This window comes from Phyllostomus hastatus, unplaced genomic scaffold, assembly GCF_019186645.2.
Source record: "Phyllostomus hastatus isolate PE091 unplaced genomic scaffold, TTU_PhHast_1.1 phas_contig_137, whole genome shotgun sequence".
Taxonomy (NCBI): domain Eukaryota; kingdom Metazoa; phylum Chordata; class Mammalia; order Chiroptera; family Phyllostomidae; genus Phyllostomus; species Phyllostomus hastatus.
This window is the reverse complement of record NW_025333583.1, coordinates 8,492,794-8,505,575: the sequence shown is the minus strand read 5'-3', so window position 1 is coordinate 8,505,575 and position 12,782 is coordinate 8,492,794. Positions and strand designations below refer to the sequence as shown.

Genomic DNA, 12,782 nt, shown 5'->3' with positions numbered 1-12,782 from the left:
GTTTGTTTCTGCTCTCTCAGCGCTCAGACTCCAGGGGCAACGCGGGGCGGGGCGGGGCGGGGGCGCAGGAGCGGGGCGGGGCGGGGCGGGGGCGCAGGAGCGGGGCGGGGCGGGGCGGGGCGGGGGCGCAGGAGCGGGGCGGGGCGGGGCGGGGGCGCAGGAGTGGGGCGGGGGGGGGGGCGCAGGAGCGGGGCGGGCGCCCTCGGACGAGCCGGCGGCCAGTTTAATCTCAGCAGCCGGTGCCTTAGGGGACCGGGACAGGTCTCACTGGGTGGGACCTCCTGGCCTTTGGGGGGCTCCGGACTTCCTGGAACTTTTTGTGTCAGTGCTCAGAGTTCGGACAAAGCGAACGTCAAGTTCTCCGAGCGAGTTCTCGGAAGTGCGAGGTGCGGAGTTGCGGAAGGGGCGGCGGTCGTCCGCGCTCTCGGGGTCTCCCGGAGCCTCCCCCCCCCCCCGCCGCCCCGTGCGTCTTCTGCCTTTGTGTTGCCGTGCCCCTTCCTCGGGCGGGGAGGCACACAGTTGCAGAAAGTGACTTCTGTGTGTTCCTCGGGTCCTATTTGGAGGGATCAAGGACCGCGAGGTAAAGTGAACAGTAAGGGGCCTGGCTTGCCTTTCCCCGGCCCACTCGTGGATACTGGTGCCCTTGAACCCGCTCTAATCTTTGGGCGGGACCCGGGCGTTCAGGACTCGTTTCCAAAGGCGCTGCGGCGGCGCGAGCCATGGATCGCATTGCTGCGCTGGGCTGCACGAGGGTGCGGTGGGCGCTGCTGGGAACGCGGGTAGCCGGCTTGGGCCTCGGTCCGCACGGGGCCAGAGCCAAGGCTTCGATGCCCAATGCCCTCCCGGCGGCCGCCGCAGCCGAGGCTCCCGGAACCCGGCCTGGCGACCAGAGGCTGCGGAGCCCGGAGGAGCTTTCAGGACCAGGGCCACTGCGCTTCTTCTTCCACCTGTTAGGGCAAGGCTACGTTCTGCACATGCATCAGCTCCAGGTAAGCGAGGGGCCTCGTGCCCGGGGAAGAGGCGTGAGTGAGCCCTGGGACACGGAGGCTGGGAATGGGGAGACGTTGGACAAAAAGTGAAGAACGTGGGAACTTAGCTCAGCATCGACTAGGGCTCCCGTCATACCCTAGAAATCTGTACACATTGTGTGCAAAGGGTAGGCAGAGCCCTTGGAACTGAAATGAGCAGATCCAGGAGAGCGGAGAATCAGGAGGGCGCTAGAAAGGAGGTGACTAGGTTTCAAGGGGAGGGAGCCTGAGAGATTGCCTCGGTAACAGAATGACAGATGCCAGTGTACAGGCTGCCGGGGTTACAGAACCACTGCTGAGCTCTGTGGTCGAACTGGCTACCGCAGGCTTCTTCCGAAGGAAATGGCTTCAGGAGGATTACTGAGGTTCCCCAATTAGCCAGGTAAATTTCCCCTTAGGGGGAAAAAAAGATGTCACTTCTCAGGGAGTGAAAGCAAAATCATAGGCATTAAGGAAAAGGTGTACTTACTGTTATTAAGAAATCAATTTCCAGTGAGGAGGATTTTTAAATGTATATTTTATTGATTTTGCTGTTACAGTTGTCCCAGTTGTCCCACTGTGACCTTCTCCCAGTACCCCACTTCGCTCCAGCAATCCCCTCCCTTAGTTCATGGCCATGAGTCATGCATGTGAATTCTCTGGCTTCTCCATTTCCTATGCTGTTCCTAACATCCCCTGTCTGTTTTGTGCCTACCATTTTGTGTTTCTTAATCCCTGCACCTTTCTTTCCCCCATTCTCCTTCCTCCTTCCAGCTGATAACCCTCCAAATGATCTCCATATCTATGATTCACTTCCTGTCTTGCCTGTTTGCTTAGTTTGTTTTTGAGGTTCAGGTGTTGATAGTTGTGCATTTGTTGCCATTTTAATAGCTATAGTTTTTATCTTTTTCTTATATTGTTCCCTTTAACAGTTCATTTAATAATGGCTTGGTGATGATGAACTCCTTTAGTTTTACCTTGTTTGGGAAGCACTTTATCTGCCCTTCTATTCTAAATGAAAGCTTTGCTGGATAGGGTAATCTAGGTTGTAGATCCTTGCTTTTCATCACTTGGAATACTTCTTGCCAGTCCCTTCTTGCCTACAAAGTTTCTTTTGAGAAATCAGCTGACAGTGTTAGGACAGCTCCTTTATATGTAACTTTGCTTTTCTCTTGCTGCTTTTAAGATTCTCTCCGTTATCTTTAATCTTTGGCATTTTAATTATGGTATGTCCTGGTGTGGTCCTCTTTGGGTCCAACTTGTTTGGGACTCTTTCTGCTTCCTGGACTTGTCTGTGTATATTCCTTTGCCAAATTAGGGAAGTTTTCTTTCATTTTTTTTTCAAATAAGTTTTCAATTTCTTGCTCTTCCTCTTCTCCTTCTGGCACCCCTAGAATTTGGATGTTGGTACGATTGGAGACATCCCAGAGGCTCCTTATTCTATTCTCATTTTTTTAAAAATTATTTTTTCTTTTTGTTGCTCTAGTTTAATGCTTATTTCTCCCTTATGTTCCAAATCATTGATTTAAATCTTGGGTTCATCTCCTTCATCATTGGTTCCCTGTGGATTTTTTAAAAAGATTTTATTTATTTATTTTTAGAGAGGGAAGGGAGGGAGAAAGAGAGAGAGAGAGAAACATCAATGTGCGGTTGCTGTGGGTCATGGCCTGCAACCCAGGCATGTACCCTAACTGGGAATCAAACCTGCGACACTTTGGTTGGCAGCCTGTGCTCACTCCACTGAGCTACACCAGCCAGAGCCTGGATTTTTCTCTATTTTACTTAATGCAACCTTCACTTCTGCCTGGTTCTTTTTTATGTTGTTGCAGTACCCAGTGATTTCTTTGAGTGTCCTGATCACCAGTGTTTTGAACTCTGCATCTGATAGGTTGCTTCATTTAGTTCTTTTTCTGGAGTTTTTTCTATTCTTTCATTTGGGCCCTATTTCTTTGTCTGCTCAACTTGGCAGCCTCTCTGTGTTTCTTTCTGTGTCTTAGGCAGAGCTATTTTGACTCCCTGTCTTAACAGTGTGGCCTATTATAGAAAAGCACCCATCTGGATAAATGTGGCTTCTTTAAACCCTTGGTTATTAGGCCCTGGCTGGTGTGGCTCAGTGGATTAAGTGCCAGCCTGCAAACCAAAGGGTCGCTGGTTTGATTCCCAGCCAGGACGTGTGCCTGGGTTGTGGACTGGGTCCTCAGTAGGGTGGGGCATGTAAGAGGCAACCTCACATTCATGTTTCTTTCCGTCTCTTTCTCCCTCCCTTCCCCTATGCCTAAAATAAATAAAATCCTTAACATAAATAAATCCTTGGTTGTTGGACTTCCATGCAGCCCAATTATCTAAGAATCTGGGTGATGTTTGTTTTGTAGTTTAGTTGTAACTTTTGCTGTAGTTGTGTGTGGAGGGGAATCATGTTTATCTACATCTCCATCTTGTCTGGAAGTCTCTTAATCTGCCCGTGGTCAGCCAGGTGGTCTGTGCAGTGGCCCCTTGCACCCTCTGTGCCACAGCCAATTTCCCGTAAGAAGGATTTATCCAGCAGAACACTGATACAAGGCAGGGATGAATGGTTAGCCCACTGACAATGGACACAGACAGGTAAACCCAGTATTGGTTAAGTTGGAGAAGCTTTTAGGAGATCAACGGAATTAATGCATACACTCTGCCCCAGGCATTTTCCAAGTGTTAGGATTCAATGAGATAAAGCCAACACCCTGTTGAGGTTTATATACTCTTTTCAGGGAAGAGGGATGTATGTGTTATATGCCATTGAGTTGGCTCCAACTCCTGGTGACTCTATGAATGAGTGATGGCCATACTGTCCCCACCTCAACAGCCCTGCTCAGCCACTGTAGACTCATGTCCTTGGCTTCTTTTATGGAGTCACTCCATCTCATATTTGGCCTTCCTCTTTTCCAGGCCCTGGACTGGGCTGGTGAACAGACTGGCTACCATGTGGCTGTGCTGGGCTGTAGTCAAAAAACAGGAGGAGCTATGGGGACTGGGTTAGGACAAGCCTTTGAGGAGGGCTTTGGAGGCCAGAGTAAGGCCCCCGTTCCTCTGAGGGGCCATGGTGGGCTCTTGAGCAGACATGGGGTAAAGATGGCTTCCCAGAGACACTGTCCAGGTTATGGTGTGTGCAGTAGGATTGATTATACAGGAGAGGTGGAGAGGGTCTCAGGTGATGAAGGCTTGGGCATGGCAGTACCTGAGCCCTCCTCTAGAAGTAGCTGGAGTGGGAGTTGAGGATGAGGGAAAAAATGACTCTAAGGGTTTGAAGGCCTAACCTGATCAGTTTCTCTGCACCTGCCCAGGCTGCTGCTGTCTCCTCTGGGACCTTTCCTGTTGGGTGTGTTTCTGAGACTTGGCAGGCAAATCCTATGGTACTCAGAGATGTTTAAAAAATTACTCCCTTTGGGCTCAGGTCTGAGTAACTAAGCAAGCCAAGAAACCAGAGTCCTGCATACTTCTTCTGCTTGATTTGGCCTGTAGAAATTTGAGAGGCCTGGTGAATGGTCCAGGGCGGAGGCTAAAGATTTCACATCATTTGTGAGTGGGAGTTTACTGGGAGGTTTTGCTCAGGATTTTCTATAGAACAGTAACTACCAAAGAAATTCTAGATGGTCCTAGGAGGAGTAGGAGGAAGCAGGAGAAAGCCAGGAATGTGTGTCCTTTTAAAGAACAGGCCAAGGCTAGGATTCAGGAGAGCCACCTGTTTCCAGCCCTTACATCCCCAAGATCTGGAGTCATAGGGACCTGGGCTGTCCCATGGGAAATATTAGCCCTCCCCACCCACTACATGTAGATGGTGTGAGTTAATAAAAGACAGAATCCTACACATCTATAAAACCCAGTTAATACCCCCATTGAGGAACAGGATGCATTCTAGTGACCCACTTTGTATCAGTTCAAATTCATTTGGTTGCCACTCACACTGGCTTAAAGTATAAAACAATTTTATTGGTTCATATAATCCAAAAGTCTAATAGTTGGGTGCCCTTCAGGTACAATTTGCTCTAGGGATTCGTGAGATCATCAAAGCTACAGTTTTGTTTTTCTGCAGTTCTCTTGGCTCTGCTGTCTTGCAGAAGTTAGTTGACTGGCTTGGGTTAGTTGGCCATCCCTGAACTCATCGTAGTGGCCACAGGTATACTCTAACTTAGCTTAGACCCATGCAGGCTTACCCCTAAATCTGGGGTTGGGGTCTTTCCCTCTAAGCCCATACAAGGGGGAGGAGTGGAACTGATATAAGGGCATCTGACTATAATGTTCCCAGCACCCTCAGTTGTGGGAAACTGTATATCCCACGTAAAAATTGTCACATCAGCTCAGGGAAGCATTGTAGGACTTAGGGGGGTGGAGTGGGAACTGGGACATGTGTAAATCATGCTAGTCCATACATGCTAGTTCCTTTCTCTTTCCTAAACAAAACAATGTCAAGAGTGTTGGAAAAATGAAATGTGAATGTGTTAAATGCATATGGAAATTTATATTGAATTGATATCTTTTTCAGAGATGTCAACCCTAAAACGATGAGATCAGCTATCGATTCTATAGCTCTTATGGTGGACCCCCTAGATCAGTGAGCTCCCTAATGCCCTGTGCACATACTTGTCACTCCATGTATCATGCTTCTTTTTTTTTTTTATAGTTACAAAATGTTTTCTTGTGATGAGAACTGTTAAGAGCTACTCTCTTAGCAACTTTCAAATATATAATACGATATTATTCATTATAGTCACCAAGCTGTACATTACATCCTCAGAACTTATTTATGTTATAACTGGGAGTTTGTACTTTTTGACCACCTTCACTCATTTTGCCCACCCACCCACCCCCCACCTCTGGCAACCACCAATCTGTTCTCTATGAGTTCAGTTCTGTTTTGTTTTAGATTCGCATATATGTGGATCATTCAGTATTTGTCTTTCTCTGCGTGACACTTCATTTAGCATAATGCTCTCAAGGTCTGTCCATGTGGTTGTAAATGGCAAGATTTCCTTCTTTTTATGGCTGGATAATATTCCATTGTGTATATATACCACATTTTCTTTATCTGTTCATCCATTGATAGACACTTAGGTTGCTTTCATGTTTTGGCTATTGTAAATAATGCTGCATTGAGTATAGGGTTGCATATATCTTTTCAAGTTAGTACTTTCATTTTCTTTGGATAAATACACAGAAGTGGAATTGCTGGATCCTGTGGTAGTTCTAGTTTTAATATGTTTAAGGAACCACCATACTGTTTTCCATAGTGGCCGCACCAATTTACAGTCTCTCCAGCAGTGCACAAGGGTCCCCTTTTTCCACATCCTCACCAACACGTTATTTCTTGTCTTTTTTGATGATAGCCCTTCTAGCAGGTGTGAAGCGATATCCTCATGGTTTTGATTTTCATTTCCCTGATGAGTAGTGATGTCGAGCACCTTTTCATGTACTTGTTGGCCATCTGTATATCTTCTTTGGAAAAATCTTTATTTAGCCCTGGCTGGTGTAGCTCAGTGGATTGAGCGTGGGCTGTGAACCAGGCATCGCGGGTTCAATTCCCAGTCAGGGTACATGCCTAGGTTGCAGGCCATGGACCCTAGCAACTGCACATCGATGTCTCTCTCTCTCTCTCTCTCTCTCTCTCTCTCTCTCTCTCTCTCCCCCCCTTCCCTTCCCTCTCTAAAAATAATAAATAAATAAAATCTTTTAAAAAATCTTTATTTAGATCCTCTGCCCATTTTAAAATTAGATTATTTTGCTACTGAGCTGTATGAGTTCTTTATATATTTTGGATATTAACCCTTATCAGACATATGATTTACAAATATTTTTCTTATTCATTAGGTTGCTTTTTCATTTAGTTGATGATTTCTTTTGCTATGCAAACGTCTTTTAGTTTGATGTGGTCCCCCTTGTTTATTTTTGCTTTTGTTGCCCTTGCTTTTGGTGTCAAATCAAAAAAAAAAAATGAAGGGGCTTATTGCCTATGTTTTCTTCTAGAAGTTTTATGGCTTCAGGTCTTATGTTCAATTCCTTAATCCATTTGGAGCTAATTTTTGTGTATGGTATATGCTAGTGTTTATGTTTTATTCTTTTGCATGTGGTTGTCAGTTTTCCCAACAACATATATTGAAGAATACATGCCCTTTCCCCACTCTGTATTGTTGGCTCCTTTATTGTACATGAACCATATGTGCATGGGCTTATTTCTGGGCCCTCTATTCTGTTCCATTGATCCATGTGTCTGTTTTTTTAGGTCAGTACAATACTATTTTGATTACTATAGCTTTGTAATATAGTTTGAAATAAGGAAGCATGATGCCTACAGCATTGTTCTTTTTTTTTTCCTCAAAACTTTTTTGGCTAGTCAGTGTATTTTGTAGTTCCATACAAATTTTAGAATTGTTTATTGGTAATTCTGTGAAAATTTTTCATTGGAATTTTAATAGGGATTGCATTGAATCTGAGGACTTGTTTTGGATAGTATGAAAAATTAACAATATTAATTCTCCCAGTCCTTGAACATGGAGTGTCTTTTATTTTGCATCTCCTCAATTTCTTTACTTAGTGTCATAGTTTTCAGTGCACAGTGCACAGGTTCATTATTAGTATAGAAACAAGTGATTTTGTATGTTCATTTATATGCTGCAACTTTACTGGGTTCATTTATTAGTTCTAACAGTTTTTTTGGTGAAGTCTTTAGGGTTTTCTCTATATAATATGTCATCTACAAATAGCAACAGTTTTTACTACTTCCTTTCTGATTTGTATGCCGTTTATTTCTTTTTCTTGCTTAAGAGTGGCAAGAGTTGGCACCCTTGTCTCATCCCTGATGTCAGAGGGAAACCCTTCAGCTTTTCACTGTGGACTAATGTTCACTAGGGGCAGGGGAGGTTTGTCATGTATGGCCTTTATTTGTTGTTGTTGATGAGAGTTTTATCATTAATGAATGTTGAACTTTGTCAGATGTTTTTAATGCATGTATGGAGATCATCGTATGATTTTTATCCTTTATTTTGTTAATGTGGTATATAACATTCGCTTGCAAATGTTTATCCTGGCATCCCCTGGCATAAATCCCACTTGATCATGGTGTAATGTATTGTTGAATTTGGTTTGTTGATACTTTGTTGAGGATTTTTGTATCTATGTTTGTCAGGGATATTGCCCTGTAACTTCCTTTTCTAGTACTGTCCTTGTCTGGTTTTAGTATCAGGAAAAATGCTGGCTTTGTAAAATGAGTTTGGAAGTATTTCCTCCTCTTCAACTTTTTGGAGGAATTTGAGATGATTTGTACTATTTCTTCTTTAAATGGTAGAATTCACCAATGAAGCTATCTGGTCCTCAGCTTTTGTTTGTTGGGAAGTTCTTGATTACTGTTTGAATCTTCTTACTAGCAGTTGGCCTGTTCAGATTTCCTACAACTTCACGATTCATTCTTGGTAGTTTGTATGTTTCTAGGAATTTATCCATTTCTTCCAGCTTGTCCAGTGTGTTGGTGTATAGTTGTTCATTGTAGTCTCCTACGATCCTATGTATTTCTGTGGTATCACTTGTAACATCTCTGTCATTTCCGATTTTATGTGTCTGGGCCCTCTTATCTTTTTTTCTTGGTGAGTCTAGCCAAAGATTGTCTATTTCATTTATCTTTTTTAAAATAGCTCTTCGTTTTACTGACCCTTTCTATTGTTTTTCTAACCTCAATTTCAATTGTTTCCACTGGGATTGTTCTTTCTTCCTTCTAACTTTTGAGTAAGCTTGTTCTCCTTTTATGCTTGCTCCTTGAAGTATAAAGTTGTGTTGTTTATTTGAGATCATTCTTGTTTCTTATTCTATGTATTTATTGCTATGAACGTCCTTCTTAGGACTGTTTTGCTGCTTCCTGTAAGTTTTGGCTTTTGCCACTTTTTGCATCCTTCACCTAAAGCCCCTAGTCTGACTCTCTACCGGACAGAAGCATCAAAGGCTAGATAACCCGTGACCTCAGTGTGACAGGCTTTGTCCTGCTCAACACAGAGGATGTCATTTCCAGCTCCAGCAGCTTCAGCAGCTCTACCAGATCAGCCTCTTTGCTTCCCTGTGGCTCGACTGGCAGCGTGAACAGCCCCATCATGACTCTGGGAGGAAACGGTGCCTGAGCTTAGTCTCCCTTGCTGCTCCATCTCCCCAGCTGTCCACTCATGCACCACCGCCACAAGAGTGCCCCGAAGAGCATGTCTGCTTATGCTGCTCCCCTGCTCAGGCGTTGCCACAGGGCCCAGGGACTCAGCTCCCAGCTCCTCACGTGCACGTTTGAGGCCCCAGCTTCCTTTTCCCCAGCACCCCTCCCTTTAGGTGTTGGCATGTTGTATTTCCATTCTCTTTTGTCTTTAGGTATTTTTGATGTCTCTTTTGATTTCTTCTTTGACCCAGTGGATGTTCAGAAGCATGTTGTTTAATCTTCACATATTGGTGAATTTTCCAGTTTTCTTCTTGTTAATTGATTTTGAATTTCATATGATGGTGGTGAGAAAAGAGGCTTCATATCATTTTTTCATTTAAAAATAGTTTTTGGATTTTATTTATGTATTTATTTATTTGTTTATTTATTTATAGATAAAGGGGAAGGGAGAGAGAAAGAGAGGGAGAGAAATATCGATCTGGTATCTCCTGCATGCCCCCAACGGGGGACTCAGCCCGCATCCCAGGCATATGCCCCGACTGGAAATTGAACTGGTGGCTTTTTGGTTTGCAGGCTGGCATTCAATCCACTGAGCCGCATCAACCAGGTGCTTCATATGATCTTGATGTTGAATTTATTTATGATCTATACTGGAGAATGTCCCATGTGTGCTCAAGAAGAATGTGTGTTCTGTTGCTTTTTATTTTTTTGAATAATGAAAGGCTTATTGATCGAGAAGTCCCCAACCGAGAAGATAGAGACCTAAGGGTGCGTCAGCTCCATCTTGCTGGACTAGGGTAAGGATGCCCAAGTGATAGGGGAGCAGGTGTGCTGAAGTGCCAATGGAGCAAGTTTTAATCAGAGGACCTTGGAACGTGGCCATTTATGACAAATGGGCATCTACTCCAGATCTTCCTGGATAAGAAAGTGTTCTTCTGAAAGCATTCCACTGTTCAAGTTCTAGTTCTGTCCTGGTTCTTTGTTCCATGTGTGTGTATTGGGTGCAGTCAGCAGGTCAAAGTTCTCACCTCTGCACATGATTTGGCTGCATGACTTGTGGTTTGGGTTTATTGTCTCGTTAAACGGAATAGGATCATGTTGAGCTGGTCTTGTGGTTACAAATCTCCCCTTTTTCTCGCTCATTCCTCATTCTTGAGGGAAAAAGGACAACTGGTCCAGGTTGAATTAAGATGGAAGATTAGCCCTGACTGGTGTGGTTCAGTGGGGTGGGTATTGTACAGCAAACTGTGAGGTCACTGATTTGGTGCCCAGTGAGGGCACATGTCTGGGTTGCAGGCCAAGTCTCCAGTTGAGGGCGTGCAAAAGGCAACCAATCAGAGTCTCTCTCTCTCTCTCAATCAATCAATTGTATCAAGTTCAAAAAAATGAAAGGAGTTGTTTGGATTGGGTTCTGGGAAGAAAGCATTTTGAACAGCAGAGTGTGAGCTTAAACATCATCTGGAGCTTAAACATCATCTCTGTAACAAACATTAGAAAAGGATGAGCAGAGAATTTTGTAACCCAGGTCGGAAGGATCGGAGCATTGGGGAAGCCAAACCAAACTCAAAACCATCTTTAATATCATATATTTTCCTAGATCACATGAATCTGAAAAGCATATGGACTAGTTTCTCTCCCAAGAGAGCATGCACAGATAGAGGGGAAGGATTCCCAGCTGCTCACGCCCAAACAACTTTTCTGAGAAATGGAGCAGTGTACTTAGAAATGAAACCAACAGTAGACTGAAGCCCAAGTGAGCTGTGTGCTGAGGGTGGCCAGCGCCTGCCAGAAAAGTCCCTCCAGAGTCTCCAAGGCAAAACTTCCTTGGCAACTGCTCAGGACTCATGGAGGGGAACTCCAGCTGGAGTTGGCGTGCCGTGGCTCCTGGCTGGCTTGCCAAGTTGTTACTGAACCCACACTCATGTGCCCCAATTCTTCAAAAGGCCAAAACTCAAAGTGTCAGAGTTTGGAGTAAGGAAAGGTTATTGATGGAGAAGGCACCAACCCAGAATTTGAGAGCCCTAATGATGCCTCAAATCTGCTTTCTCTGGTGCTCTTGTTATGGAATGGTCTGTACATAACTGTTGTCTCTCTGGTTTAATGTGTCATTTAAGGCCAGTGTTTTCTTATTCATTTTCTTTCTGGATGACCTATTCATTGATGAAAATGGGATGTTAAAGTCATCTACTATTATTGAATGGCCATCCATTTCTCCCTTTGTATCTGTTAATATTTGCTTTATATATTTAGGTGCACATTAAAAAATTTTTTTCTTTATTTATTTTTAGAGAGAAGAGAAGGGAAGGAGGGAGAGAGGGTGAGAAACATCAATGTGAAAGAGAAACATCAGTTGGTTGCCTCTTGCATGTGCCCCGACCAGGGACCAAACCCACAACCCAGGCATGCCCTGACCAGGAATCAAACTGGCAACCTTTCACTTTTGGAGGACAGCGCACAACCAACTTAGCCACATTGGTCAGGGCAGAGGTGCACATGTTTCTGAACATAACCTGTGTGTAGAGCTTGGAGGCTGAGCTGTGGAGCTGTGGGGAGGGCTGGACCTGTGTCCTTCCCCACTCTTTGCCCACCCCCCAGTGCCAGGTGCAGCCCTGGGCACAGGAGAGGTTCTCAGTCATGTTTGATAAGTAAGTAAATGTCACGCATCAGCCAAGGGCCGTGAGAGGTGCCAAGCAGCGGCTGTGTCTGGTGGTAAACTCTGTGAGACTCCTCTCAGCCCCTTCATCTGGGTTGGAGTGAAGATAGGACACTTCTCATAAGGGAGGTGGGCAGATTGGCTAAGCCTGGCCCTTCTGCTCTCATCTTTCCTGGTCAGAAACTGACCTGGAAAGGTCAGTACATCCAGTAAATTTTGTTAGTACATCCAGCATGGGTAGACTGTTGGGGACTGACCCACACTGGCCAAACCTGCAGAAACAAATGGCGAACTAGAGTGCTCATGTGTTTCTTTACTGAGGAAGTTAGCCCCTCCAGGGATCATAATATTCCATCACGTAGACCCTCCCTGTCCTAGTTGTCTATGGCTGCATAACAAACTGTCCCCAAACGTAGTGGCTGTGCACGTCAGAAATGGCTTGTCTCTGCTTCACAGTGGAGTGGGGCTCCAGTTCGAATAGCTGAAGATCACGAGGGTGACTCAGTTGAGGTCACATGTCTGAACCTCAGTTGTTCTGCAGGGCACATCTGCTAGGGTTGGAATTTCCAACTTGGCTTCTTGAATTGCCTGTTTGGTGCCTGGGATGGTTCGGCCACGACAGCTGAGTATCTCTCTTTCCGCGTGTCTGGCTTGGGCTTCCTCACAGCGTGGTGGTGTCTGGGTAGTTAGACTTCTTCCCGAGCTCTGGCTTTCTCCAAAGGGAGTGTTCCAAGAGATAGAAAGTGCAAGTTGCCAGTTTCCTAAGGCCTGGGCCTGGAAACTGGCACAGCGTCATTTCCACTGTGTTCTACCCATCAAGGCTGTTACAGAGCCCACCCAGACTCTGGAGGAGACGGCGCAGGCTTCACCTCTTAGTGAGAGGGAGGCCCAAGAGGCTGTGGCTGTCTTTAATCCACTACGTCCTCTTCCTAGGACCCAGGCGTTTAGGGAGAGAAATTTATCACTG

The 12,782-nt window shown here is 45.1% G+C and overlaps 1 protein-coding gene across 2 annotated transcripts in view; it reads left to right on the top strand.

The window, feature by feature from the left end:
* The first annotated feature begins 203 nt into the window (after positions 1–203).
* The window catches only part of LOC123829715 (sterol 26-hydroxylase, mitochondrial), a 33,773-nt gene continuing 21,194 nt past the window's right edge, over positions 204–12,782 (top strand). The window contains exon 1 of one of the 2 annotated variants that reach the window (XM_045855585.1): positions 204–989. In XM_045855585.1, the coding sequence (XP_045711541.1) occupies positions 720–989 (270 nt within the window). In that variant the 5' untranslated portion in view covers positions 204–719. Of the gene's footprint in view, positions 990–1,277; positions 1,411–12,782 lie in introns of those variants that run through there. The other variant, XM_045855587.1, reaches the window with a different exon arrangement.